General features: G+C 31.8%; 4 protein-coding genes across 10 annotated transcripts; 1 reads left to right on the top strand and 3 right to left on the bottom strand.

Moving 5' to 3' along the window:
* Nucleotides 1–3,493: 3,493 nt before the first annotated feature.
* On the top strand, nt 3,494–9,147 carry LOC101243779 (uncharacterized). The gene is made up of 4 exons (XM_004237453.5): nt 3,494–3,641; nt 3,718–3,909; nt 6,884–7,039; nt 8,791–9,147. The coding sequence occupies exons 1-4, from the start codon at nt 3,624–3,626 to the stop codon at nt 8,842–8,844; spliced, it is 420 nt and encodes a 139-aa protein (XP_004237501.1). The 5' UTR covers nt 3,494–3,623; the 3' UTR covers nt 8,845–9,147.
* Nucleotides 9,148–10,761: 1,614 nt separating this feature from the next.
* Nucleotides 10,762–12,490, bottom strand: LOC101259147 (U-box domain-containing protein 9-like). Its single transcript, XM_004237594.5, has 2 exons — nt 12,146–12,490; nt 10,762–12,084 (listed from the first exon to the last, which is right to left on the bottom strand). The coding sequence occupies exons 1-2, from the start codon at nt 12,380–12,382 to the stop codon at nt 11,026–11,028; spliced, it is 1,296 nt and encodes a 431-aa protein (XP_004237642.1). The 5' UTR covers nt 12,383–12,490; the 3' UTR covers nt 10,762–11,025.
* A 1,485-nt stretch (nt 12,491–13,975) lies between these two features.
* LOC101259432 (U-box domain-containing protein 9-like) lies at nt 13,976–15,901 on the bottom strand. Its single transcript, XM_004237595.5, has 2 exons — nt 15,574–15,901; nt 13,976–15,157 (listed from the first exon to the last, which is right to left on the bottom strand). Exons 1-2 carry the CDS (start codon nt 15,829–15,831, stop codon nt 14,084–14,086), a joined length of 1,332 nt encoding a protein of 443 aa, XP_004237643.2. The 5' UTR covers nt 15,832–15,901; the 3' UTR covers nt 13,976–14,083.
* A 2,960-nt stretch (nt 15,902–18,861) lies between these two features.
* On the bottom strand, nt 18,862–26,246 carry LOC101244071 (U11/U12 small nuclear ribonucleoprotein 48 kDa protein). 7 transcript variants are annotated; one of them, XM_069297155.1, is made up of 6 exons: nt 24,837–26,239; nt 23,668–23,785; nt 21,353–21,460; nt 20,409–21,062; nt 19,995–20,239; nt 18,862–19,906 (listed from the first exon to the last, which is right to left on the bottom strand). In XM_069297155.1, the coding sequence occupies exons 1-4, from the start codon at nt 26,165–26,167 to the stop codon at nt 20,460–20,462; spliced, it is 2,160 nt and encodes a 719-aa protein (XP_069153256.1). In that variant the 5' UTR covers nt 26,168–26,239; the 3' UTR covers nt 18,862–19,906; nt 19,995–20,239; nt 20,409–20,459. The 7 variants fall into 7 exon arrangements, with proteins under 7 accessions (XP_069153256.1, XP_069153257.1, XP_010319816.1 ...); XM_069297156.1 differs by having other exon boundaries at nt 18,862–19,039; XM_010321514.4 differs by having other exon boundaries at nt 19,995–20,188; nt 20,296–21,062; nt 24,837–26,238.
* Nucleotides 26,247–26,654: the final 408 nt, after the last annotated feature.

The following is a 26,654-nucleotide window of genomic DNA, read 5'->3' as shown; positions in this document are numbered from 1 at the left end:
ACCATGTCTTTGAAACTAACTCTTGGTTGAGAAGAACTATTTTTCTCAAAAATCTATCCATCTCAAAACACAAGAATCAACAACAAATTATTGTAAAAAAATAACTTATAAAGAAAAACTTACCAATTTACACAGAGATAATAGGAGTATGACTTTAATTTTGAAGCCTTTTATATTGTTAAAAAATGTGGTAGCGAAAACTATTTGTTTTTAGATTCAATTAGAGAGGAATGAAATCGGATTACAAAAAAGGGTATTTAGAAAGGGGGTGGGGCCAAATGAGGCGGCAAAACGAGTTTTAATTTGGGGTTGTTTTTTTGCCACAAATCACTTTTTTATGTATATTTTTGGAATTTCTAAGAAAGTGAAATTTGATTGTGATGAAGAAGTAGAAAATTGGACAAGCTTTTCGGCTATGGCTTAGAAGGGTAACGAAAAAAATTTTGAATTTATTTTTCAGTGGAACTCAAGTTTAAACTTAACACACAAATTTTGATGACTTTTTACTTTAAGGGGAAAGATCAAATTGAGTACTTTTTATAATGCATTAAGGACTATATGGATCATGCAAAATATATCAAGGATCAAAATAAGGCAACCCCATATATTAAGGACCATTTAGATAATTTTCTCAAAGAAAATGCTTCAAAATTTAAAGCAAAAAAATTGTTGCTTCCGCTGGGAATCAAACTGCACAAAGAATTCGCGCATTCTACTAGTGTACCCAGAGCAACTTTTGGTTATTAAGATGCACAATTTAACATCTGTTCATTTTATCAACTATCAATACATATGCATAGAATTTTTTTAAAAAAAGTTACTAGGTGCACATGCACCCTAAGTGCAGGTGGATTTGCCCCTGTGTGTAAGAGCTAGAAGAAGTGCTTATGTATGTAAGCACAAAAGTTTTCATCTTCCTATACAATGATTTTACCATAGAAGCTATTTTAATAATTCAAAAAAAAAAATGTTTTCGCTCCGAACATGTTTTTCATTCGTAGCAATTAATCATGAGAAAATTGATTTCTTTTTGAAAAAAATATTTCTTTTCATACCACATTCCGCAGGTTGACCAGTGTGAAACTGAAAACATGTGCAATCAATTGGACCACATAGATCAAGTATTGAACTAGAATTAGTGAGTTGGCATTTGAAAAAGTCATATTTGTGTTTTTTGGTATGGACAGAATTTTTCTATGTTTGATTGATCAAATTATTTAAAAAGCTTATTTAATAAAAGTAGGAAAAATAAGTTACAGAATGACAACTTGTTCGGATTTAGTTTATAAGTCTGTCAACTAAACTTTTACCACATTTTTAACTTTTGAGAGCGTTTGACAAAGTTACAGTAACTTAAATAAGTTAAAATAACCTTAAAGAAAATTAAAAGTTAAAAGTAGGTACTCCCCTAAGTTTCATTTTTCAACTTAGAAGTTAAAAATGTTTTATTTTATAAAAAACTATTTTTTTTAAAATTAACTCATACGGGTTTTGATTTTATTATTTCTTCGCTACCCGCCCACCAGCCCAACCTTCTCCCCTTGACCATCTCACCCTGAATCCCCCACTCCCCGTCTTTACTCGCCTCCATAACATCTTGCAGACATTTCTTTTGCTTCTTCTCCTTGTTCCTTTTCCAATTCCACTTAAGTTTGTGCGGAGATTGTTTGAAGGTTTCTTTTTCTAAAAGTTTTGGAACGAACAATTGTAACATGTAAAATTTTAGATTGTGACTTTATTTTGATGTAATATGTGTTTGTTTACATGTGACTGCACTTTCAAAAAATTAGTAAAACAATATTCAATAATCCTATAAACTATGTATTTAATTAGATTCCTCATATATAAATATTTTTAAAATAATATTTTCTTATTTACTTATCAAATGCTGCTGAAAATTCATTAAACATGAAAAACATTTTCAACCAAACCAAACACACTTTATTGTCAAAAATGTTGTTTTTGATTAGGTCAACAATATAGCCTTTCTTACTAGCTTTTAGGCGCAACAAACGGTGCCTTTTTGTGTGTTGTTGCGTGCATCTGAAATTAGTGTTGAAAAGTTGAACAAGTAGATTAAATTTAGTAGTAAAGTTAAAAATTTTATAAATAATTTTTTAAAATAATAAATTATCATGTTAAAAATATATAAAATATATTATTCAATTATTTTTATATATTACATCATTTATTTATAATTTTTTTTTTTAACGAAAGATATCTAATTAAACTATCACTTGGCTAAGCCGCTGATCAGATCATCTCCAGTATGTGTGCACCGAGGACATATATAAATATTGTCAACTCCCCCACTGTTCACATGCACGTTAAACACTGACAACACTCTTTGTCCTTTTTTTAAAAAAAACTTTTTGTTTTTTTAAAATCTTTTGTCTTTTTACATTATTAATCAATCTCTTTTTCCAACATACTTCTGTTACCACTTTTCAATCAATTCTATTGTTTTTCCTGTTTTAATTTATATATTTTTAGCAAATTAAAAAAAAATTGTCAAAAATAAATAAATGAAGTTCACTAATTTCATAGTGAAAAAGAAAGGTATAATCCATGTCAATAAATAGGTATATTGGAAGTGGAACGTTTGGTGGAGGCTGTTTTCATTACTTTCTCGTAAAGGTGGGAAACATTTACTTGATATTTTAAATGTAGATGGTACTACTACCAACCTTATTTGAAATCTACTCCTTCGCTTTCTTTATTTATATTTGACCTTATGCTTACAATTATAATTTATTTATTTTTAGCAAATTAAAAAAAAATATCGTACCAACCCTAGTATCATTTTCATAGTCCCAATTTAGTGGCACATATATCTATTTTAGTTTATCCCAAAAAATACTATATTTATGTAATTAGAGATAATTTAATTTTAAATTTCTCTTTTAACCCTAATAAAATTATTTACAATCACAAAAAATCTTTTAGATTTGTTTTTAGATGACAATTTTTTTAAAAAAATTGCATCAAGTCAAACGATATCATATAAATTGAGATATGATGTCTGTCATTAATTACTTGTCAACTTTTGTATTGAACACCTATTAAGAAAAAAATAATTGATGTAGTGAATTTATCATTTTACTTCTATTAATTAAGAGGTTCTATCTTTTCCAAAGTAATTAATTGAGAATATAATAGATAATTTTTTTTTGTCATTTCTTGATTTGTCAAAATGGACAAGTACTAAGGGATAAATGAAATATTAAAAAATTCATTTGTGTCATTTTATTTATTTCTTTTTCATCCGTTTCAAAAAGAATTTAATTTTAAATTCTTCTTATATACCTTTCACGAAATAATTTATAACTATTTAAATATCTTTTAAAAAAATAAAAAAAGAACTATCTCAAACCAGAAATTTATAAAATCTTTCTTTTATAAAAAAAAATATAATATATGATATCAAATAATGACACGTAAAATAAAATGGAGAAACTACTTAAAAGTACCAATAGTCAAAGTAAATTAAAATAGAGGAATTATATATAGATAGGTAGCTCCTCATGGCATGTCCCACTCACACAACCAACAAACTAAACTTCATCTTGTAGCTGACAAGAGTTGAAGAAGAAGAAATTGTTTCCCCATATTAAATTCATTGTATGGTGATGATAGAAATGGTAAGTTCATCTTCTCTATATGCAATAATTTTATTTTCTATAAAAGCATTTTGTTGATGTAGAAATATTAATGTAGGAGTCATGTAGAAGATCAAGTGGAGTTCAAATTCCAGTATTTGGAGATTGGGATAAAGCAAATGAGCTGCCAATTACTCAGTATTTTGAATCTGCTAGACAAGCTGGCTTGATTCATCATTCTTCTTCACAACAACTCTATTTCCACAAAACTCAATTTTATGCTATCCCTAATAATCTTCCTCACACAAAGGTTAGTATATTTTTGCCCTTTTAGCATCTTTGGATATGTCGTGGTTGAGTCAAAATTTATACTCATTAAAAATAGATATAGGGTGAAATTATTAATTTCATCGTCAAAATATTTTATATATGATTTTGTAATATCAGTGAAATATATCCTCAAATTCTCTTCATGTTTAGAGGAGTTTGTTGCTCCAACAAAAATTTGCTATCCTTTGGTAGAGGTGTATCTTATAAGTTTAGTCAGTCAAAAAGAGACGTATTTTTAAGGCTATCAATAATTTAAAATAAACTAATAATTTGCATCAAATTCAAAGTGTTTTCAATACTTCTTTCCTTCCGTTAATTTTTCAATAGAAAAATGTAAGATTGACACTCCTTGGACAAGAGGTCTTGATGATAACTTAGATTTCTTTGGTGTGTATATTTGTATTTGTAAAGAGCGGATGATGTTAAAGATTTAGTTTAGACGTTTGTGAAAAACAAAACCTTCATATATATTTTTTACACTAATTTTAATTTTATTAAAGGTTTTGTTAGTATCATTGACAAAGTTATATATATAGTATTTAAACACCAAACCCCAAAAGCTTTCTTCAGTCCATATATTATTTGTTTTGGAGGGGTTCTGCATACTTCTAAGATAGATATTTAATAGCCTTACAATTAAAATATTTTTCTATATTTACCATTATCTCAATTAAATAATAAACTTGATTAATATTTCATACTATGTTGAGATACTAAATAAAGATATATTAAGAGAAAAATATTCTTTCTATCAGTTTGTTTGTATTTTTTATTTGAAACGAATTCAAAAGGCTATATCAGTTTGTTTGCATTTTTTATTTGAAACGAATTTAAGAAGCTATATCAGTTTATTTGTATCTTTTATTTGAAATAAATTCAAGAAGCTAAAAAGTACGTACAATTTATCAACGATATCAATTGAAAAAATAAAATTAAATAATTGCTCAAAAATGAAAGGAATAAGCTAAAAGGGAAAAGGAATAAATAATTTCTTGTTCTTATTAAAAGTCAAAAATACAACAAATATAGTTTGCAGATGTGAATAATATTTGGACCAATATATGGACCCCAAGAAAGAAATATATGATATAGTCATGATAGTATGTTGACATTGTATATCAAATAATTTAATTAACATAGAGAACAACTATTATGTCAAAATAATAAAATGGCATTTCTTTGAATACTGAACCAAAAAGAGTCATTGGAAGTAGCAAAAATCCCAAGAAACTCAACCCCATTTCAACATTGGACTTGGAAGTCAAAAATTGATGCTTGACTTTAGCAATATTATTTGCCTCGAACTTGGAGTGAGATGTGTTTTTATGCATAGTGCCAATTATTCAAATATATATATATGTACATCTTCACCAACTGTCTATCATGTGATATGATATTCTAATATTAATGCTATAGTACTTGCATATCCTTCTTTTTTCGTGAAAAGAAAAGTAACATATTGTCATTTTGTTTAACTATTTCTCAATTTGGGTATGTTGAGATTTCTTTAAGTTTAAATAGAGCTGTCAATGTAGGTTAGGTTCGTTGAGTCGATCTGGCTTAATTCGAGATTTAAGAGGGGTGGATTAAGATTTTTGGAGCTCATTTAAGAAATAGAATTTTTTAGTCTGATCTGAATAAATCTGCTGATTTGAGGGACTTGAGAAATATCGATAGAGTCTGTCTGTAGGTCAATAAAAATTAATTAAAAATATAATATAATATTAAGATTTAAATTTAAAGTGAGTACAAACTCAAAACAATTAAGTTATTATTTCTATTTAGATATTTATACTTTTACTTTTAGAAAAAACTTGATAAATATTATAAAAATAATTTTATTTGTGGATTTGATTAATAAGTAGTAACATTAACACCATGTAATATTGTTTTGTTGATATTTATGATAATATATTAAATTATAATTTATAATGTAATTTAATAATTATAATAAAAATATATAATATTTTTAAAAAATGGACTGACCCAGCAAGCCCACGTACTTATAGGTTAGGCCGAACGTTTTCTGTTCCACTTAAAAAATGGGTTAACCCGACCTGACACTTAGCTCGGATGGAGTGGGATAACTCTTGACAGTTATACATTTAAACTTGTCTTAATCGAATAAGAATTTAATTTTTTTGGCATTAAAATTTACCATTTTCTACTTTGTATACAAAAATTATAAGAGATTACAAAAATAACATTGCTGCAGATCGGTTGTTATGTAATAACTCGTACATTAAATATAATCAATCACATTATTTGACTATGTATTTTGATATATTGCTCTTTTAAAGCAAAGTTGTATGTATATTTGAGGATATAAAATTTAAGAAAAAATATTTAAAAATATGTATTATGCTTTTTTTTATTTTTAATTTTCATACATTTTTAAAAAAATTGAAATTTCGTATTTCTTTAATGTATCTGAGCTATATATTAATGTATTCGAGTCAGTAATTAATGTATCCAAGCTATATTAATTATGTGTCGGGTTCATTCTATAATTTATCCGAGATAGTTTTTATGTATTCGGTATATGTTATAATGTATCGGAGCTACATATTAATGTATCTAATTTATATTACTTTTTAAACGATTGATGTAATTACAAATCTAAGAAGGAAAGATTGTGATTTCGTATTAATTACATAATTCCTAAAATTTAAAATATTCTAAACAACAAGTACAAGGTCATAAAATTTAATGATTACATAAATCTTTAAATTAACCCTACAAAATTTAAAATTTTCTTTTTATTTTTTAAATTTTATATTCAGTCAAATCAAAGAGGACGTACTGTTTATAACGACTACATATTTGATGTTCTTTTATACAATCATTCCAAAAACAAAATTGTACGTAAAAAAGGTAGGCATATCAATTTATTTATGAATATTATGAAAGAAACGAATATGAAGTAATTAATATAATATTTGTAAATAATACAGACAAAAGGAGCAGCAATAAATAAGAAGAGGTGTGGTGGAAAAGTAGAGAAAACAAGTGGGCCTCAAAGACAGACAGCCCAGCGGCCCACTAACCCTAAACCTGTGGATGAAGATCTCTACAAAATTCCTCCTCATCTACTTCCTGGATATAAAAGAGTAAGTTTTCTACTAAAATTAATTTTATACTATGCTCAAATTATTTTGTATGATAACTAGTTTGTCATTGCAACTTATTTAGTGTTCACTTAAAAGTCTAACTTTTTAATAGATGAATATAACTAGTTTGTCATTGCAATTTATTTAGTGCTCTCTTAAAAGTCAATTTTTTAATAAATGAATATGAATTGATTTTATGATATTTCTATGCTGGTTAAATATAGTACTACAATAAAAATGATCATTATGAATATTTAATTTTTAATAGCCACTAAATATGTATTTTTAAGAGCAATTTTCACTCTTTGTATATCTCCCTAAAGCCTTTAGCAACATTAGTATTGCCCATATTAAATTAAATGGATCACTCATATTTTCTTTCATTTTCTTAAAGGGTTCAACCTATTTAAACTCATACAAATATAGACAAAATGGGTTCATATGAGAATTCAAATTCAGTCCACGTAAGTGAGAAATGTAACAAAAAAAAATTTTTGAAAACAAAAAAATTTAGGAGTCGGTTGGTGGAAGGTTGGGGGGCGGGCGAGGGGGGATAATTTTTTTTTAGATCAATTTTTTTTTATTTTTGAAAAACAAAAAAATCTTAGGGGGTAGGTTGGTGGAAGGGGGGTGTCCGAGGGACAAGGGGTAATTTTATTTTTTTTGAAAAACAATGTTTTTTTTGTTTTTCCAAAAAAAAAAAATCGGTTGATGGAAGGTCGGGGTGGGGTGGGGTGGGGTGGGGTGCATGTAGGGAAGGGTAAATTATTTTTTTTAAAAATAAATTTATTTAAATGGGTTAGAACCATTTTGTTCAAACCATATTTGACCAAATTCATATTTGTCCATATTATATTTGGATGGATCGTAAGCAAAACCATTTTTTCTCAATCCATATTCAACCCATCCAAATCCAATTCAATCCAAGTATTTGTTATCCCTAGTCAAATATATATTTTCAAGGTTAATAACTATCAAAGGTAAAATAGTAAGAATAATGTCATTTATGCATTTTTTTTTGTGAAATGATAAATACTCTCTATGAGCAACAATGCTTGTTCATTATTGACTTTGCACACTTCTTAAAAAACTAAAAATAGAAAGATAATTTTATTATATCACATTTGCATATAATAAATCCAATGTTTTGAAAAAAATGTAATAGGAAAATAATTATAATTAATGATAAGAGTAAATTAGGAACGAATTGTAAATTATCCATTGTAAAAATAAAATAGTCAAGTATATTTGAACATCCCAAAATAGTATAGTGGATAAGTAATTTTGGACGGAACAAGTATTAAGAAACATTTATTTTTTAATAAGGATTACATATAAATAATATAAGAACGGAGATTGTAATATGTAGTTGATTTAAAACTATCATTATAGAAAAAAGTAGGAAAAACGAATATGGAGTAAAAAGGAAGCTAATAAGAGTTTTGTTTGGAAAAAGATATTTTGGGATTAGAAAAAATATAAGGAATAGAATAGTAAAATATTAGATTAGATCTAAGTAAAAGTGGTTATAAGTTGAAAAATCGTAAGTTAAAAGGATGACCAACTTATAACATTTGACTAGTTTGAGCTTTATCATTTTACTTTCCTCAGAGCACAAATTTTTACAAAGAGATAATCTTGTTTTTGGAATAATAGTATGAGCTCTAGCCTCTACTTTCTTCTTTGAAAAAAGAAAGATTAATATTTGCATTGTGTGACTATTTTTGTTTGGTTTTTTGATATGGATACAGAAGAGAATGTTTGGATTCTTCTCAAGATGCCTCGCTCCCCCTTGCAAGGCCTAAGTAGACACACAACTTGTCCTATGGGAGATTTTGACACAACTTGCAACATCTCAACTCCTAGAAGGCTCGCGCCAAAGGAGGAGAGATCGAGAAATGGCTACAACAGAGTTTCTCTTATTCGTATTAATAACGACTAATCTAGGAGGAATGTTTTATATGCTTACTGCACCAGTCATGCTCATTTTTCTTTTAGTGTAAGAGCTAATTCCACCTTCTTTGTAATGGCTTAAATGTTTGATGTCCTTCATTTGCCAAAATCCATGTGACACTAAGTTCATCAGCAAGGAAGATAATTTGACTAAATTCAGACACCCTTCCTTCATTTGCCACAATACATTCAATGCTAAACCATCTGAAAATATTTTGTATACATGCATGAACTAGAGATAGCAAAGCTATTTCAACAGTTTATTAGAGAAGCCAAAAGCAGGATGTATCTATCTTTACAGAAGACAAACTACTAACAATGCTCAGAATTTCCGTTTCATGAGAAGCAACATCACTTACAGACATATGCAAAAGATTCAGCTTCAACTAGTTTATATACTCAACAATTTCTTTGTCCTTCCTCTTAGCTCTAGTCGTCCCATTTAGGGAAAGATTAGTTATGGTCCCATTAACACTCTCATCTCTCCATATCTCTTGCAACCTTGTTCTGTCGTTATAACAGAGTGTGTGAAGAATTGCGATGTAGTGCTCTTTGCTTTAATCACTTTTGTCCTCCTTAATGATTACTAAGTAGACAAGAGACTACATCCAGCTTTACCATCTGCTCAATAGGTTTGTCATAAGTGGACAGCATGGCAAGAAGGACTAACAATTCATCAACGAGTACTTCAAAAACAGCTATAGAGCTATTTTCTTTGACAACACCAAGATTAACATTTGCTGAGCAGCATCTTTCATGGCCAGCAGTGGTCCTTCATTGAGTTTGACTAAAGGCTCGAGAGCACCTGCCTTCATTATAATACAGTTGTTTTGACTCTAGTGATGATACATCATTTATATTTAATACAAGATCAATGCATACGACCATCTTGTTGAAATTCTCTTTTGTTGCGCGTAAAGATAGGTTAAGAATCCCTTGAGATAATAACACTCTTCTATCAGTTGAGCCAAAAATATTATCAAACTTGACTCATGTGTTGTCTTCTCACCTAATTTTGTGAACTTTTTTTTTGTGTAAAATAGAAGTTAATACTTTTTATCCATTAGCCTAACAACATCAAAAACACCATCTGCTATAATATGTTTGCTATAGGTATTGATCAAGAAATGTTCTTTAACAGATACAATCAATTAGCAAGATCAAGTTCACCATTACTGAAGAGTGGAGACGATGGACCATATCCAGCTGTTAGTGAAATCTGAGAGCCAACTTTATGTCCTGGATTCTGTCCTTTCGACAAATTCACAAGGCTCAGAAGTTATAGAGAAGGCTATATTAGTGACAAAATTTTCTTGTTATTCAATAAGCCTCACAGTACCTTCCTATCCAACAATTGTGCAAACAAATTATTGAGCCAAAAAACTAAAACAAAATTCTTCAATAGGATCAAAATATATAATTAGGAGACCTTCAAGATCCCAATGCTTCACTTGGCTATTTATATGGACATCTTTATTGTGAATTAGACTGCAACCTAAATAGTTTTACTTCAATAACTTGTGTTTAAACTTCTTGTACATTGACGCACAACCAACAAACCAAAACGATTTAGCATTATATCTGTTCCAACAATAAAAAAGGAACTAAGCAGCAAACATTTAGGTTTCAGGTCAAGTTATGCCTAGCACTATGGTAAAGAACAACTTACTATAAATGATGTGCACACGAAGAATATTATCCCTGATGCTTTAGACACACTACAACAAAAACAACTTTTAGCGGCATTAAATATTGACACAAATAAAGAGTGCGAAAGTCTTTACCGGCATTAGTTAAGTGTCGTTGAACCAATGTAGCTAAAGGCTTTAGGGACATGTACAAAGAGTGACAATTGCCGCTAAAAATACATATTTTGTGGTAATTAAGAATTAAATGCCGCTAATAGTCATTTTTGTTGTAGTGACATACATTATGCCACTTGAAAATCCAAGAGAAAATTATTTCTTTGGATAGGGAAAAAGGCGTAGAAGAATTTCCAACAGAATGTGCATATGCAAAAGATTAATTCAGCCTCAACTAGTTTGCGCAGCAGAGAAATATTTGTCAATCCGCTCAACAATTTCTTTCGCCTTCCTCTTGGCTCTAGTCGTCCCATTTAAGGCAAGATTAGCTATGATCCCATTAACACTCTCATCTCTCCATATCTCTTGCAACCTTGTTCTGTCGTTATAACACAGTGTGTGAAGAATCGCGATGCAGTGCTCTTTGCTTTTATCACTTGTGTCCTCCTTAATGATACTAAGTAGACAAGAGACTGCATCGAGCTTTACCATCTGCTCAATAGGTTTGTCATAAGTGGACAGCATGGAAAGAAGGACTAACAATTCATCAACGAGTATGCGATCAGTGATCTTCTTCATAATCACCTTTACTGCTCCTTCAAAAACAGCTATAGATCTATTTTCCTTGACAACAGCGAGATTAACAATTGCTGCAGCAGCATCTTTCATGGCCAAGAGTGGTCCTTCATCGAGGAGTTTGACTAAAGGCTCGAGAGCACCTGCCTTTGTTATAATAGACTTGTTTGAGTCAAGTGATGATAGTGTGCAGAGAGCAGCAGCAGAGTTGCTTCTTGTTTCAAGTGTTCCGAATTTCAAAGACTGAACAAGTAAAGGAATGACAAGAGGATTTGTTGCTATAATCTTTTTATTTGGGTCATGTAATGAGATGTTCATAATTGTTGTGATCAATTCTTCTTGTAATTTAGGATGATCATTCACATTTCCCGACATTAAAGGATGTAGCAATTTAGTAAGAGCAACAGTGTCCCATTGGAAAAAAGCCCGTAGAGGTGGAAAGCTTTTAGTGAGAATACGAACTAGTTTTGCAGCTTTTATCTTCTCGGGAAGATCATGATTCGATGACAATATCTGAAGAAGTGAATTGAAATGATGTCGGTCTGATTCTGGGATTACACCATGTTCGATTCCATGGTCTTTGCACCAGAGTGAAATAAGTTTTCTCATAACAAGATTTGGGATGAGATGTGAATTGGGGAGAAGCTCCTTTGTTTCAGGGCAGGTTCGATTACCCTTGTTGAGCCAGTTTTCAATGTATGGTCTGTCATATGTCTGTAGAAAGAAAGAGGATATAATTTCCGAATCAAATGAAATGAAATGTATATAGATTTACCTGTCCAGAAGCAAGAACAACAGGGTCTTTCATAAGCTGATGAGAAATTGGGCAAAGGTATTCAGGGGGTGGAGCAGCTCTCAATTTCAAGTCTTCTAGAGCACTCAAACAATGTATTGCTTCATCAATGTCTTCAATAGTGTAATCAGCGTTTTCAACTATACAATTCACCCTTCTCTGCAACTCTCTTTTCAGTTCATCCACCGACGCCGCCAATCGTCTCCTCTCTTCCGCCATTCACTAATATGAATTTTAACAGATGAAAACAACAACCCTCTATTTGATAAAAAAAAAATACCTAATAATTCTGAATCTAAAAACTGACTTCACTGCTCTATAGCCTAAAGACTAGGAAATATCCTAAATAAAAGCAACTACTAAATCCACATCTGTGATCACGTTATTAACATTCCCTCCTTTAAACCGAAATATCTTTCTGTTTAATTTGAAAACACGATTAGAAAATATTAAATCAAAGTTAAAGTCCTTATAAGTTGAGGATGACTGACATTTAACTAGTTTGAGCTTGTTATTTTATTTTTAGCGCACAAATAAATAATCTTGTTTTTGGAATATAATAATATGAGCTCTAGCCTCTACTTTCTTCTTTGCAAAAACGAAAAGATTAATATTTGCATTTTGTGACTATTTTTTGTTTTCTTATTTCATATGGATTAGTATCCAGATACCCCTATTAACAAATAAACAAATGCTATCAAAGTATTATTTGAGTTCTTTTTTATAAAATATGTCTAATGGAGATCTCTTACTTTATTTTACTACTAATAGTGTCATTTTAATTTCATGACCTCTGAGTGAATACACGGAGATAATATATGACAAGCTAATGAAATAAACTCTATTTATAAGTCAAAGAATAAGTTTGTGAAGCAAAAAAGGAAAAGATAACTATCTAAGTTAAATTTAGAAGTTACAAATGTATCTTAAAGATATAAAATAAATAGAAATTCATACATTCAATATAAGAATATACATTACATGCAATTATATGCGTAAAGTTTCTTAAAAACGGGTTGAAATTGGAGTTTAAATTGTAGAATTCAATTGAAATTTCTTTTTTTAAAATGGTTTAATGTTTCAATTAGTTAAAATTAAAGTCAATTCAAATTATATTTTAAATCAACTAATAAAATTCTCAATTGTTTGGGCGGATTTCCCTATGTTTTGACTCATTTTGACACCTAGATCAATGTAGGCATCAACGACCACAGCATATCTAAAATTTAAGAGTTTGCAATGTATAAGTATCGCATAAACAGTGTATATATCTGATACATCATTTATACATAATATATAATATTAATACACACGAACATTTTGTTGAAATTCTCTTTTGTTGCTTGTAAAGATACGCTAAGTATCCCTTGAGTTTTGTTTCTCATCTATAAAGAAATTTATCAAGTCTTTTCTTGGTTACTGATCATATGAACACAGTTAGAGTTAATTGTGTGTCTTACAAGTTGAAGTCTTAGAGTTGGTTAATATAGAGGGCAATAGAGGGTTTTTTTTAGTGTAAGAGCTAATTCCACCTCCTTGGTAATGAGGTTTAAATGTTTGATGCAACTCTAAACCTGCCCATTCATCAGCAAGGAAGATAATTTGACTTGATTCTTGTAATTAACTAAATCCAAACACAATCCATTTAACACTGAACCATCTGAAAATATTTTGTATATCTTCACCTTTCACACTGGAGATAGCAAAACCAATAGTAAAGCAATTTCAACTTCTCAACATTATAAGCAGGATGTATCTGTCTTTAAAGGTGACACAAACTACAAAGAATGTTCAGGATTTCACACTAATGTACAAGCAAAAGAATCTATATTTTCCTACAAGGACGAATTCGGTCTAATGAGAATCAACAGCACTTACATGGGGTGATTAAGAATGTTTATATGCAAAATATATTCAGCCTCAACTACTTTGCTCATCAGAGAAATATTTGTCTATCCGCTCAACAATTTCTTTGGCCTTCCTCTTGGCTCTAGTCGTCCCGTTTAGGGCAAGATTAGCAATGGCGCCATTAACACTCTCATCTCTCCACATCTCTTTCAACCTTGTTCGATCATTATAACACAGTGTGTGAAGAATTGTGATGCAGTGCTCCTTACTTTCATCACTTCTGTCCTCCTTAATGATACTAAGAAGACAAGAGACTGCCTCCAGCTTTATCATCTGTTCAATAGCTTTGTCATAACTGGACAGTAGAGCAAGAAGGACTAACATTTTGTCAATGAGTATGCGATCAGTGATCTTCTTCATAATCACTTTTACTACTCCTTCAAAAACAGCTACAGCCCTATTTTCTTTGACAAGAATGAGACTATAAATTGCTGCAGCAGCATCTTTCATGGCCAACAATGGTCCCTCATCCAGGAGTTTAACTAAAGGCTCGAGAGCACCTGCCTTCATTATAATACACTTGTTTGACTCAAGTGATGATAGTGTGCAGAGAGCAGCAGCAGAGTTGCTTCTTGTTTCAATTGTTCCAAACGTCAATGACTCAATAAGTAAAGGAATGACAACAGGATTTGTTGCTACAAGCTTTTTATTGGCGTCATGTATTGAGATGTTCGTAACTGTTGTGATCAAATGTTCTTGTAGTTTAGGATGATCATTCACATTTTCAGACATTAGAGGATCTAGCAATTTGGTAACAGCAATACTGTCCTCTTCGAAAAAAGCCCGTAGAGATGGAAACTGTTTAGTCAGCATACGGACTTGTTCTGCAGCCTTTATCTTCTCCGGGATATCATCATTAGACGACAATATGTGAAGCAGTGAATTAAAACGATCTCGGTCTGCTTCTGTGATTATACCCTGGTCCTTATCAGGCAGCTCAAGTCCATGCTTCTTGCACCAGAGTGAAATGAGTTCTTTCATTAGAAGATTTGGGATGAGATCCAAATTGGAGAGAAGCTCCTTTGTTTCAGGGCAAGTTCGATTACCCTTGTTGAGCCACTTTTCAATGAATGGTCTGTCATATGTCTGCACGAAAACAACCATCCTAAGTAGAAAGATGAATGAAACGAAACCCAAAATCTTAGCTAATTTAACGTCTAGTATCTAGCAATGAATATCAGTAAGAAGTAGCTTTGTGATTTGCACTCTTGACTCTACAAATGGACCAAACCTTGCTAGAAAAGTTGTACAGATTCCCAAACAACACTATGAAAGCAATTATAACCAAACCGTCCCCGGCATTCCCTTTTTTTTTCTTTTTCTTGATGAACAACATGACATTGATCAGCAGATGCACTTAAACAACTTTAATCCGCCTCTGGTTATATTCATAACATACAATTTAAATAGGCAGCATTCTTTTTCTTGGTAATGAGAATGAAGAAATAGTGAATGAAACTAGAAATAATTTCAAATATTTGAAGGCAGAAATTGAAGATTACCTGTCCAGAAGCGAGAACAACAGGGTCTTTCATAAGCTGATGAGAAATTGGGCAAAGATATTGAGGAGGTGGAGCAGGTCTCAATTTCAAGTCTTTTAGAGCACTCAAACAGTCCATGACTTCTTCAGTGTCATGAATAGTGTAATCATCGTCTTCAACTATACATTTCGCCTTTCTCTGCAACTCTCTTTTCAGTTCATCTGCAGACACCAACGCCAACGCCTGCATTCGCTCCCCCTGGTTGCTTGATTCCGCCATTCTGTTATTTTTTTTAACACAAACCAACTCTAATTTGTTTTTTTTTTCTTCTTATATATAAGGAGAGGTGGTTACACAATTTCTTTCTCTCTCTTACTTCATTATTAACCACCTTCTCTATTTCTTCAATTGCCAATTTTTTATTTTTTATTTTTTAAAAAAAAAATGGAACGAAATGTTTTCATGTATTCGAAAAAAAGATTGATCATATATTTATGTCAGATTAAAAATTTATTCCGTTATGAAAATTTAATTAGATTTTACAAATTTATTTTTAAAATAGTTTCAAGTTATAAAAGAGAAATGCAATCGATGACACAAAAAAACCTATTAATCTCGTTATTAGGCGCGAGTCTCGCATTCGACAAGTTATTGACGGACATGGAGCATATAGCTCAACCGTTAGCGATGTTTCTATGAGGAAGTAATACATTTTATGTGCAATATGATGAGTCAGAGCCAAAAGTCCAACAAATTGATCAAAATTTTCAAAAGGATAAACTATTTAAGGATGATACCAAAAGGAAAACATTGCCATTAAGGGCGTCAAAATTGTAAGGTAAGACGTATGCCAACATGAGCCTTACAAGCGTCAAGCCGTCGTGCCTTCCGTTTTTAAAAAGGTGGCTAACTTTCTTTAAGAAACGTTAATAATCCTTTTTCATTATTTACTTAATTGTGTTGTTGTTGTATTTTTGTGTTTATTTTTTACTATTTATATGTACATAAAATTGTAATTGGTGCAGTAAAATTGTTTAGTCATGATTTTCTCTATGAAGGTGGGCCTAATCTTTATCGGAGATGCCCAACTACATAAATTTGGACTCCAAGGTCTAAATTTCTATGACCAAAGGCCGCTTTGATATGCCCAAATAGGTCAAGTTGTTCATGCTAATTTTCTTTTGGCTCAATGTATCTGTCTCAATATTAGCCTTGCTCCATAGGCGGATCTAGAATTTTAAGGTTGTAGGTGCTCTGAAGTGAAATTTAAAAAATATGTGTTAACAATGAGATTCGAACCTTGGTACAATAATACTAAAAGAGTCTTAAGTACCCATCCTAGAATCATTAGGCCTACTATATGATTTATTAATTGAGTGCTCTATGTAATTTTATACAAATACTTATCGATTTCTACATAGATATATATATTTCGTAACGAAGTTAATGGGTGCTCAAGCACCCAACGGACACTATGTGGGTCCGCCCCTACGGCTTGCTTGGATGATACTAAATGATCAAATCATAATCTTTGAGCAACTTCATTCATCTATAATATCTTAAGTTCAGATCCTTTTAAGTGAACACATATTGAAGAATGTGATGATCACTGAACACTTCACACTTCACACTTAATTCCATATAAATAATGTCGTCATATGTTGAAAGTAAATACCTCCACCGCCAACTCCAAATCATAGGTACGATAATTTCTCTAATAAATCTTCAACTGTATGGAAGCATAACATTTTTTTCCTGCATCAACATAGCACCTAAAGAATATTCCCCTTAGTGGTCATTGTCGAAGATGAACATGGGGAGGTAGATACACGTGAGGATCTTCCTCGAATCGGGTCTCCTGAAGTAGTCAAGGGATTTGACATATCAATGATCTGAACATATCGATCTCAAATTTGGGTAGTTTAGAATCTGCAATGCAACGTATAATATACATGTCCGATACATAGTTATATTAAAATTGTACATAGTATATTAATACAATATCAACACAATACAAATACATATTAAAAGAATGTCACCTTGTCATAATTAGAAACAATTAAACTTTAAAATGCTTCTTTTACCTTAGTAAAATGGTTAAACCACACAAATATTTAAAAGTTATTCTAGACCACAAATTTCATAAATTTTCCTTTTTTTTTAAAACATTCAATTGTGTCACATAAAATGGGACATAGTCGCAGTCTAACTGATCCGGCTCCTCTCCATTTCTTTTTTCTCTATTTTCTCCATGTTCCTATTTGGATTAGTGACACATAGCATAGTTTAAAATAAATAGTTAAGATTTAATTTCCAAAATAAATCTCTAACCATGATTCAATTAATAAATACATTATATATTAATTATTAAAAATTAGTATAATATAACTATCTTAGCAACATATTATCTTATCCATAAATATAGGGAAAAATTTATCTTCCTAAATTTCTTTTATACGTAAGACTTTTTAAAATTTTCTTTTAAATAATCTTTTAATCTAATTAACTGAATAGAAGTATAGAAACTATAATTAACTATTGTATGTACTGGTATCACCGTATTCGTAATCTTATTATGAAATTGAATTAGTTTGATAAAATAGTTTGATTATCTCTAGGTAATTTATTAATCACCGATCAATATGCTTTTAACAAAAGATTACAATAAAAATATTATATAAATGAAAAAAAAAAGGATCCTACAAAAAAAGGAAGAAAACTTTTCTTTTCTATACTTGTGAGCAAGATAATATATTGCTAAGCTTGTGAGATTATAATAATTTTAATACTTGATATATAATGTATTTATTAACTAAATCATGGTTAGAGGTTAACTTTTAAAAAATAAATTTTAACCATTTATTTTAACCTATGACACATGTCATTAATCTAAATAGAAACTTGGAGAAAATGGAGAGAAGAGAAATGGAGAGAAGCCGGATCCCAGTCTAACAATATCAAAAACACCCATCTCTTCCTTTGCTATAATCTGTTCGCTTCAGATAAGCACTTGGACCAGTCCCATGGGTAATGCTATGTGTGTGTATATATATATATATATATATATTCGGTGTAATTTCTAAGGTGTTTTGGATGAATCTATTGCTTGAATTCAAGAATACGAAATCAACTTCTGTATATCACGAATGAGCTATTGTATATTGAGCTAAAGATTTACAAATATTTTCAGCTCACGTTGTTAACGTTAGAAATATTGGGAAATTTGGAAGTGGTAAGTATCCCCCTATTGTTATTGGCATCCAGTAGCTCACTCATACATTTTAATTAAAACAAATGGCAGCCTAACAGTTATCACCAATTTATAGTATATTGTAGATAGATCGGTAAAAACTTTGTAGATACATATCAAACAATTCAGTGCATTAAAAGTATAAAACAATAGTTGCCTAATTAGGAGACCGTCAAGATCCTAATGCTTCACTTATTGGTATGGACATCTTTACTGTGACTGCCTCACTTTCTAAGTCTGCAATTAAAAGCACAAAAACAATTAGACTCCAACCTGAAAAATTTACACCTGAAGCAGCATCATCTGTATATCTGCTACCTGGAATATCTTCTGCAATAAATGATACTTACCAATATGCATTTAGTTAAAGAGTACTACTAGAAAACTGATGTTTTTATTCCTGTATAATATCAAATGTCATCTTCAACATGCATATGCGGCGGCGTCAACCTAGCATGTATACTAAGATTAACAACTTTCATGCTTATCATTAGATGCTTTTCTTGTTCACACGAAAAAATTCCTTTACCAAAAAACAAGTTTCTTCTAACTGGCGCAATTCAGGTACCTTGAGGTATCAAGATTTTGTTTTAGTTGCCAACTTTAGGAATCCCTATAAGACTTGTCTAAAACAATCAAACTGATTAGGATATGCTTAAAGTGCTCAAGAATTCAGCTCTATTTTTGTTGACTTGTACTACAGGAATCCAAACTTTTGGTGAGGCTCTCGCATCTTCTGAGTGCAGATGTGGCTGTCCCACTTTCTATATCCACTGTTGGAAGTACAGAAACAATTAGATTGCAACTCAAAAGGCCTACACCTGAAGCTACTTTAAGCAGTTTTCTACCAGGTATGTCCTCTGTAATATGACTAACATATTACAGTGAAAAACTATTGCTGCCATAGTACTACACACTATTCCTGTATAGTATCGCCTTCGACATGTAATTAAGTTTTGAAGCCCTTAGAACCAGATACTTCACCAAATAGTGAACCGCGAATGTAACCAAGCAAATCTTACTTCAATACTTGTGTTTACACTTGTACATTGAAGCACAACCAACAAACCAAAAGTATTTAGCATTAGATCTGTGCAATAATATCTGTTCCAACAATAAAAAAGGAACTCAGCAACAAATGTTTATATTTCAGGTCAAGCTATACCCAGCTCTATGGTAAAGAACAACTTACTATATATGATGTGCACATGAAGAACATTATCACTGAGGTTTTAGCCATACCCTACGCCACTTGAAAATTATTTCTTTGGATAGGGAAAAAGGCGGAGAACAACAAATCTAAGACAATGCCAAGAAAAATCAATATAAAGGATACAAGGAAGGATACAGAAGTGCATATACTGTGGACACCTGCATGACTTCCTACTGCAAGGTTTTAAGGAAAAAAATCAACCAGCAAAATGAATTCAGTCTTCCCTGAAAAGGAAACATAAATTTAAGTATTTAGGTTAGTCAAACCCATAGCTGCTTACCTGGCCAATAGACCACAAAAGGCACCAGTCACAGGAAATTCTTTTCTGATGGGACCAATTACAATAATTTCTGATGGTAATGCCGTTCCAATATCAACACATAGCCAGATTACCTGACAAAAAGAGAACTAGCTGCAATAGTGGGACATTTTCTCAAAGTTTTTCTAAGGTCCTGAAGGATCATATCGGTCTTCAAAATCATCAGAAGCATCCCTTGCCTTCCGTTTCTTGAAGTCAAAATGACGATCACCTCTCTCCCTATGTGGACTACTCTCCTCATTTGATTTGTGGTACCTTCTGCTGGAGCTTCTGGAAAAATTTAAACTAGAATCATTTGAATAGTCTCGCTTCTCTTTGCTGATCGATTTCTCACGTGAATATGCACGACCGACTAGCTGATTTGGGCTTCTAGAGTAATCTTTTTTGTCCTGTCTGGACCTCCCATTACTTCTCTGGGCCACTGAATGTCGATGATGCCACTGAGATGCTTTTTCCATATCTTCAGAATAATCATATTTGTAATCTGTTGAATTGACTTCTTCATCGGTATGAAACTCTTCCCTATAACCACCCTCCCTTACTTTGCTTAAAGCAGACGAATCTGGCTGCCTCTTTTCAGACTCAGCTTTATTCTTATAATTATTATTATCCACCCTGTAGGATGCAGACAGCGGAAATTTGGTCACTTCAGCTCCTTTTGTTGGGCAATTGATGGGATCTGCTTGCCTAATTTCCTCCATGTATTCCTCAATTATGTCCCTCATAACCTAAAGGTAGAAGAGGACATCAATAAAGATGTAAAAGAAAAAGGTGTATAGGGAACAGAAAGAAGTAGCTGAATACACAAAATGAGTAGACATAAAGATCGAGATCTATAACGAGTGCAAATAATTGAAGTCCACGAAGCTTTCTGCATTACCAGATGGGCATCAATAGGATTCTTCTTCACAAATTGATTTTTGAAGGGACAAACTCAGAGTTAGGTCAATGATATCCATGACTTGATAGAAAAACAACAAAGAAAACATGCAGTCAAATCTTAAGAAGCAAAATGTACCTGTGTTGTTGACCGCTTCAACTTTTTCCCGCGATATGACATTCTTCTACGTTTGTAATCCCTTTCCTCAGCTAATAATTCTGCTCTAGTCTTTTTCCTATCCATGTCCTGAAAATGCCATGCAAGCGATTAAGAAAGGAGTAAGGATGATAAGACTAAAGTAACTGAAGCTTTAATGTTAAATTACATATCACTAAAAGATTATTTTAATTCACCAATTTTAAGTGAATTTCATATACTGAAGAATTTAAGTCACTGATTTTAAGGAATCCGGTTCTTAAGTTTAATCATCTGAAATGTTTAACGCTAAAAGGTGTTTGACCATGCTAATAAGCTGGTCAAACTAGCGCTTATAAGCAAAAATCAACCAAAATGCTTAAGTTCGGTTACCCCCTAACTTATGATTTTATAGCTTATATGCAGTTTTGGTTTGACAAAACCTTTTACGATGGTAGCCCTAATATGTTTTTTTAACTCTCTGAAGTACACCACCTAAAACATAACTTTTAATTATCTCTATATTTTTCTCCATCATCCATATGCTTTATGTAGAAATATTTTTAGATTTAGAATTTTTGACAAATAGCTTTAGGATATTTCAGTCATTTTAACAGAATAAAGTGTTATCAGTACTTTTAATACAGATTTATAAAAATCCAAATAATTATTAAATATAGCTTTTAATATGAGTTTTAGTTTGTATGAGATGCATTTATATGATATTTAGTGATTGCTCATCCTCCATACTATAACCCAAAATTGTCTCACTAATTTTTTTAGGAAAAAGGGTCTGATATACCCCTCAACTTTGTCATTTAGAGTTGATATACCCCTTGTTATGAAAATGGCTCATATATACCCCTACTTATAAACAAATAACTCACATATACCCTTTTCCTAAAAAAATAAAATCTTTATCTAATTTTTTATTATTTTTTTCAAAAAATATAATCTCATATGAGTAAATTTACTCCTCGCCAAACACATTTTCTTTTACTTTTTTTTGTTTCAATGACTAATTTAGTATTATTATTTTGATAATCAAATTTATTTATGTTTCACTAATATTCTTGTAAAACTTATTGTAGATGACCAAATTTTTTTCTTCGAATACAAAAATCAAATTACAATACAGACAAAAAAAAATAGTTTGAATTTTTTTTCTTTAAACTAAGGAATGAAAGAAAAAAAAATAAGAACAAGAAACTCAAATAATTATAATAAAAGAAGTCAAAAAATAATTTATGTATGAAAAAAATTAAAATGTAATATTAAACTTTGATAGAAGAATCATATATACCCCTAATTAATTTTAAAAAAAAATTAAAAGTAAAAAATATAAATTTAAAACTAATTTTTTAACTTCCGTTAAATGAAGGGTATATGTGAGCTCATTTTGCAATGGCAGGGGTATATGTGAGCCGTTTGTATAATGGTAAGGGCATATATGAGCCACTTTCATAACGAGGGGTATATTAGCTCCAAATGACAAAGTTGAGGGGTATATGAGACCCTTTTCCCTTTTGTTAAAAGAAACTGTAAATGTCACTAAGGGGTCATTTTGGTTCATGGACTAGTTAAGATTCGGGTGCAGGTATAGTTTTGCAGAGATGAATAATACTTGTACATCTTCTAACAATATAAGTTCTTCCATGTTGCAACCAATATGAGATACAAGCGGTTACCATATGAGTTATACTGGAAATGAAAATGTCATCGGACACACGATAAACAATACTACCATGACTACTTTTTCTAACCTCTCCAACCAAACGGCCCCTTATATGTAATAAGTGATCTTAAATTTCACATCAAAATTCTGGTGCAGCAAGCATAAATTGGTCCTTTGCAACCTTCACTACTAGCAGAGTGCACTGCTCTCACACAGTAACACATCCACAAACAGATTGACCAACAAGTGCAATGAATTCGAAACTTCTAGCCAGACACAAACATATTGAACACATTTCCAATTTGTATTTTATTAGCACATTTAACTTTAAAAAGTAACAGTTCTTTTGGCAGCACGACTATATTAAGTGCTAGAAGAGACCATGAAGAAAGGATAAAACAGAAAGCATACTTTCATTTGTTGTATTCTGTTAGATTATATTTTCTCAAGAAGATCTGAAGGATCAGAAAACAGAAATATAGGCGAAAACACTTTTAATGTTTAACCTCCCAAAAGCAGATAGTACTTTCAGAAGCTACTTCTATCCCAAATGTTTCTACACTGGTTAACCCCGTAGGGTTATATATAATTATTGATTCAAGATCAGCAACGACTCAAAGTACCATTTGACAAGCAAACACACCTGATTATTTCGCGAATGCTGCCACAGAAGTCCATCATGTTCAAGCAGGGGTTTGTAATTAGGGCGTTTTTGTCGTTCCTCATCTGCTTTTTCTGAAATATAAGTGTGCTCCATTGATCTACAAAGAGAACTGCTTAGCAATAAACTATAGGAAACAATACACTGAGTATATTTTTATTTCATGCTTGAAGAAAAGACTGAGATCAGAAAAAAACAGCAATAAAGAAATCCTGTTCTTAACACCCTTGCACAGATTGTAGACACTTTATCTTTGCACATCACTACTTCACTAAGAGCCTGTTTGGCAAAGCTTCTAAAATCAGCTTATTTTGAAAAGGGTTTTTTCAAAGTGCTTCTGAAAAAGCACTCTTGGTGAGAAGCAGTTTATGTTTGATTAATCAATTTGAAAAGTACTTTTGAGCAGTAACTAGTGTTTGGCCAAGACTTTAGAAAGTGCTCTAAGTATATTTTCTCAAAACTGCTCTAAGTATATTTTCTCAAAACTGCTTTTGAAAAAAGTACTTCTGAGAAACAACTTCTTCTTCTTCCTAAAAACATTTATTTTCTCCTAAAAGTTTTGCCTCGCAGCTCAATTTTAAGAATAAGCACTTTTGGCCTCACAAAAACCAAAGCCAAAAAGAATGTATTTTATTGCAAACCAGAGGGCTGGCAAGAACTTCATTATTCATCTGCATATAAACCATCTGTGAGACAGATACAACTTTCTACATAGTTCAATATATGCTTTTCATCCCTTCAACTTCATCTTATTGTCATATGCATCTTGATGTATGGTCGTTATAAATCCAGTTGAAACTCTGGGCATAGTAGCAATATCATTCATGAATCATAACTTCAATTTGAACTAAGTTAACCCCCAACTTTTGACATCAATGCATAGACTAATCTTCTAAACAGAAAGCATACACTTGTCCAAAAAACCTCAAGTGTCGAAGAAATAGTCAGTAACATAAAAACAAAAACTAATAAAACACTTAAGAAAGTGTTGCTGAATTTGTGTCTTTCCTTTCCATTTTTTTGGGGGGATGTTTGTGATGCACATCTAGACATATGGACATTTTAGAATACCATTTTAAGAAGAGCAAAGGTAATATCTAGACATATGGACATTTTAGAATACCATTTTAAGAAGAGCAAAGGTAATATACCGTTGGTAAGCTGGGAGTGATGGTAAACTCCTTAATGCTTTGAGCTTTTCTTCAAACATGGATCGTTCATACAATGCTGCAACAGCTGCTGCTACTTGGGAAACAAAAATTGCGCCTTTAGAGAGTGTTTCACCCGATACATTCGTTCCATTCTCCATTCTTCTTTTAAGTGGTTCACCGCTTTCCTGTGGCTCTTGAAGATTGTCTTCTCCACTTTTCATATCAGTAGATTCATTGAACATACAAGAACTAAATGCACAGTCACAGATACTTTGCTTTAGCATGTTGATAGCAAACAATTTCCCATTCATTTCGCCATATAACACAGAAAGTTGGGTTCCCAACCACACCAAGACTTGAACTAAGACAGGACACTTAAAACTCCGATTACTCAAAACTGATTCCTCAGCTTCTCCATTGCAAAATGTACTAGCTAAATCAATAGATTCCCTAACTATAGCCTTCAAACAAAGCTTAAACAGTACAAGTACGTGATCCCTCATTGCTAAATCAAGCACAACACTATAATACCTTGCTGAATTAGCAACTACCCATGTAGATAAACACTCCACACTACTCATTCCCAATCCTAAAATCGCACGAAGAACATGATATGAATACATAAAAGGAAACTCATTCCAATGATCCGTTTCATTCCTAATTGCATAAACCTCCGAAGGAAGAAGCTGACTAACAATTTCTTTCGGAAACCCCATCAAATTTTGACCAAAATTAGCACATTCGGAAGATAAAACAGCAGGCAAAGTGAGCATTGGAGGATTGGCATTTTCTCCCCTAATAGGAAAAGAAACAACACCAGGACAATTAGAATAACAGAAAGTGGGATTTTCAAAATCGAGGTATGTTTCAAGAGAGAAGCAAAGGTCAGACTGTGATTCAAGCAAGGGTAAGGTAAAGGGATTGGAATAGTGAAGGGTATGGGGGTATTTGAGGTGCTGTATTAGGGTTTGAATGTAATCGGCTGATGAAGAGGAGATGGGTGGGCAATGAAGAGAGTGAGAGAAGAGGGAAGAAAGGGGAAGACGATGGTTGGAATTGAAAGGGCATGGGATTAGAGCTGGAGAAGGAGAGGGAGCAACAAGGGGTATAGGAAGAAGAGAGGAGAGAGAGTTGAGAGTAGTTGAAGAGAGGTTGAGGAGAGATGTAAGGGATGAGAGAGCACTAGGAAGATCATATGCCAGAGCGCTGGTTGGAGTAGGGTGGTGGAAGTAAGATGGTGGCGGTCGCGGAAAGGTGGAGGCCGGTGGCGGGGGAAAGGCGGAGGCCGGTGGCAGCGGTAGCGGTAGCGGCGGCGGCGGAAATGGATTCATTTCGTCCTCAATGGTCGGCCGATATGTTGACGAACTACGTATATTTGTGAATGTTGTGCATATAGTAAGGGGTGTTTTTAGCATATAAGAAAGGGAAAATTAGCAAATATACTTTTAACTATTATAAATTATCTAAATATTTCTCTTTATATTTTTGGTTGAATTTTTAAAGTTAGACATCAATTTTCACTTATACATTTTAAGTAGACCTATTTATTTTAAACACTTCATGTCATGAAGGGAAAAGACTCAAATATGTCATTGAACTTTTAGTAAATGTTCATTTATATCATTAGTTAAAAGTTTGGTTCATTTATGCTATATCACTGTCAAAGAAAACACTCATTCATGCCATTATTTTTTAATGGTGGTTTTGTAAAACCATTTTTGACACTTGATGACTTTTTTTATTAAATAAATTGATGAAATGGTCGAATTGTAATTGATCACATATCAAAGATGGTTTTGCAAAAGCATTGTTAAAAAA

This window comes from Solanum lycopersicum, chromosome 4, assembly GCF_036512215.1.
Source record: "Solanum lycopersicum chromosome 4, SLM_r2.1".
Classification (NCBI taxonomy): Eukaryota; Viridiplantae; Streptophyta; class Magnoliopsida; order Solanales; family Solanaceae; genus Solanum; species Solanum lycopersicum.
Note: the sequence above shows the minus strand (reverse complement) of the source record. Positions and strands in the feature narration are given on the sequence as shown.

Bases quoted from the DNA above. Each gene is read 5' to 3' on its own strand.
- LOC101259432 (XM_004237595.5), bottom strand. From the start codon at position 15,831: ATGGCGGAATCAAGCAACCAGGGGGAGCGAATGCAGGCGTTGGCGTTG. The intron at 15,158-15,573 runs GTAATCTTCAAT...GTTTTCGTGCAG, and splicing joins TTGTTCTCGCTTCTGGACAG to ACATATGACAGACCATTCAT.
- LOC101244071 (XM_010321513.4), bottom strand. From the start codon at position 26,167: ATGAATCCATTTCCGCCGCCGCCGCTACCGCTACCGCTGCCACCGGCC. The intron at 23,786-24,836 runs GTATATTACCTT...TTCTCTTTGTAG, and splicing joins TCACTCCCAGCTTACCAACG to ATCAATGGAGCACACTTATA. The intron at 21,461-23,667 runs GTGTGTTTGCTT...TGGCATTTTCAG, and splicing joins AGCATTCGCGAAATAATCAG to GACATGGATAGGAAAAAGAC.
- LOC101243779 (XM_004237453.5), top strand. The intron at 3,910-6,883 runs GTTAGTATATTT...TAAATAATACAG, and splicing joins ATAATCTTCCTCACACAAAG to ACAAAAGGAGCAGCAATAAA. The intron at 7,040-8,790 runs GTAAGTTTTCTA...ATATGGATACAG, and splicing joins TACTTCCTGGATATAAAAGA to AAGAGAATGTTTGGATTCTT.
- LOC101259147 (XM_004237594.5), bottom strand. From the start codon at position 12,382: ATGGCGGAAGAGAGGAGACGATTGGCGGCGTCGGTGGATGAACTGAAA. The intron at 12,085-12,145 runs GTAAATCTATAT...TTCTTTCTACAG, and splicing joins TTGTTCTTGCTTCTGGACAG to ACATATGACAGACCATACAT.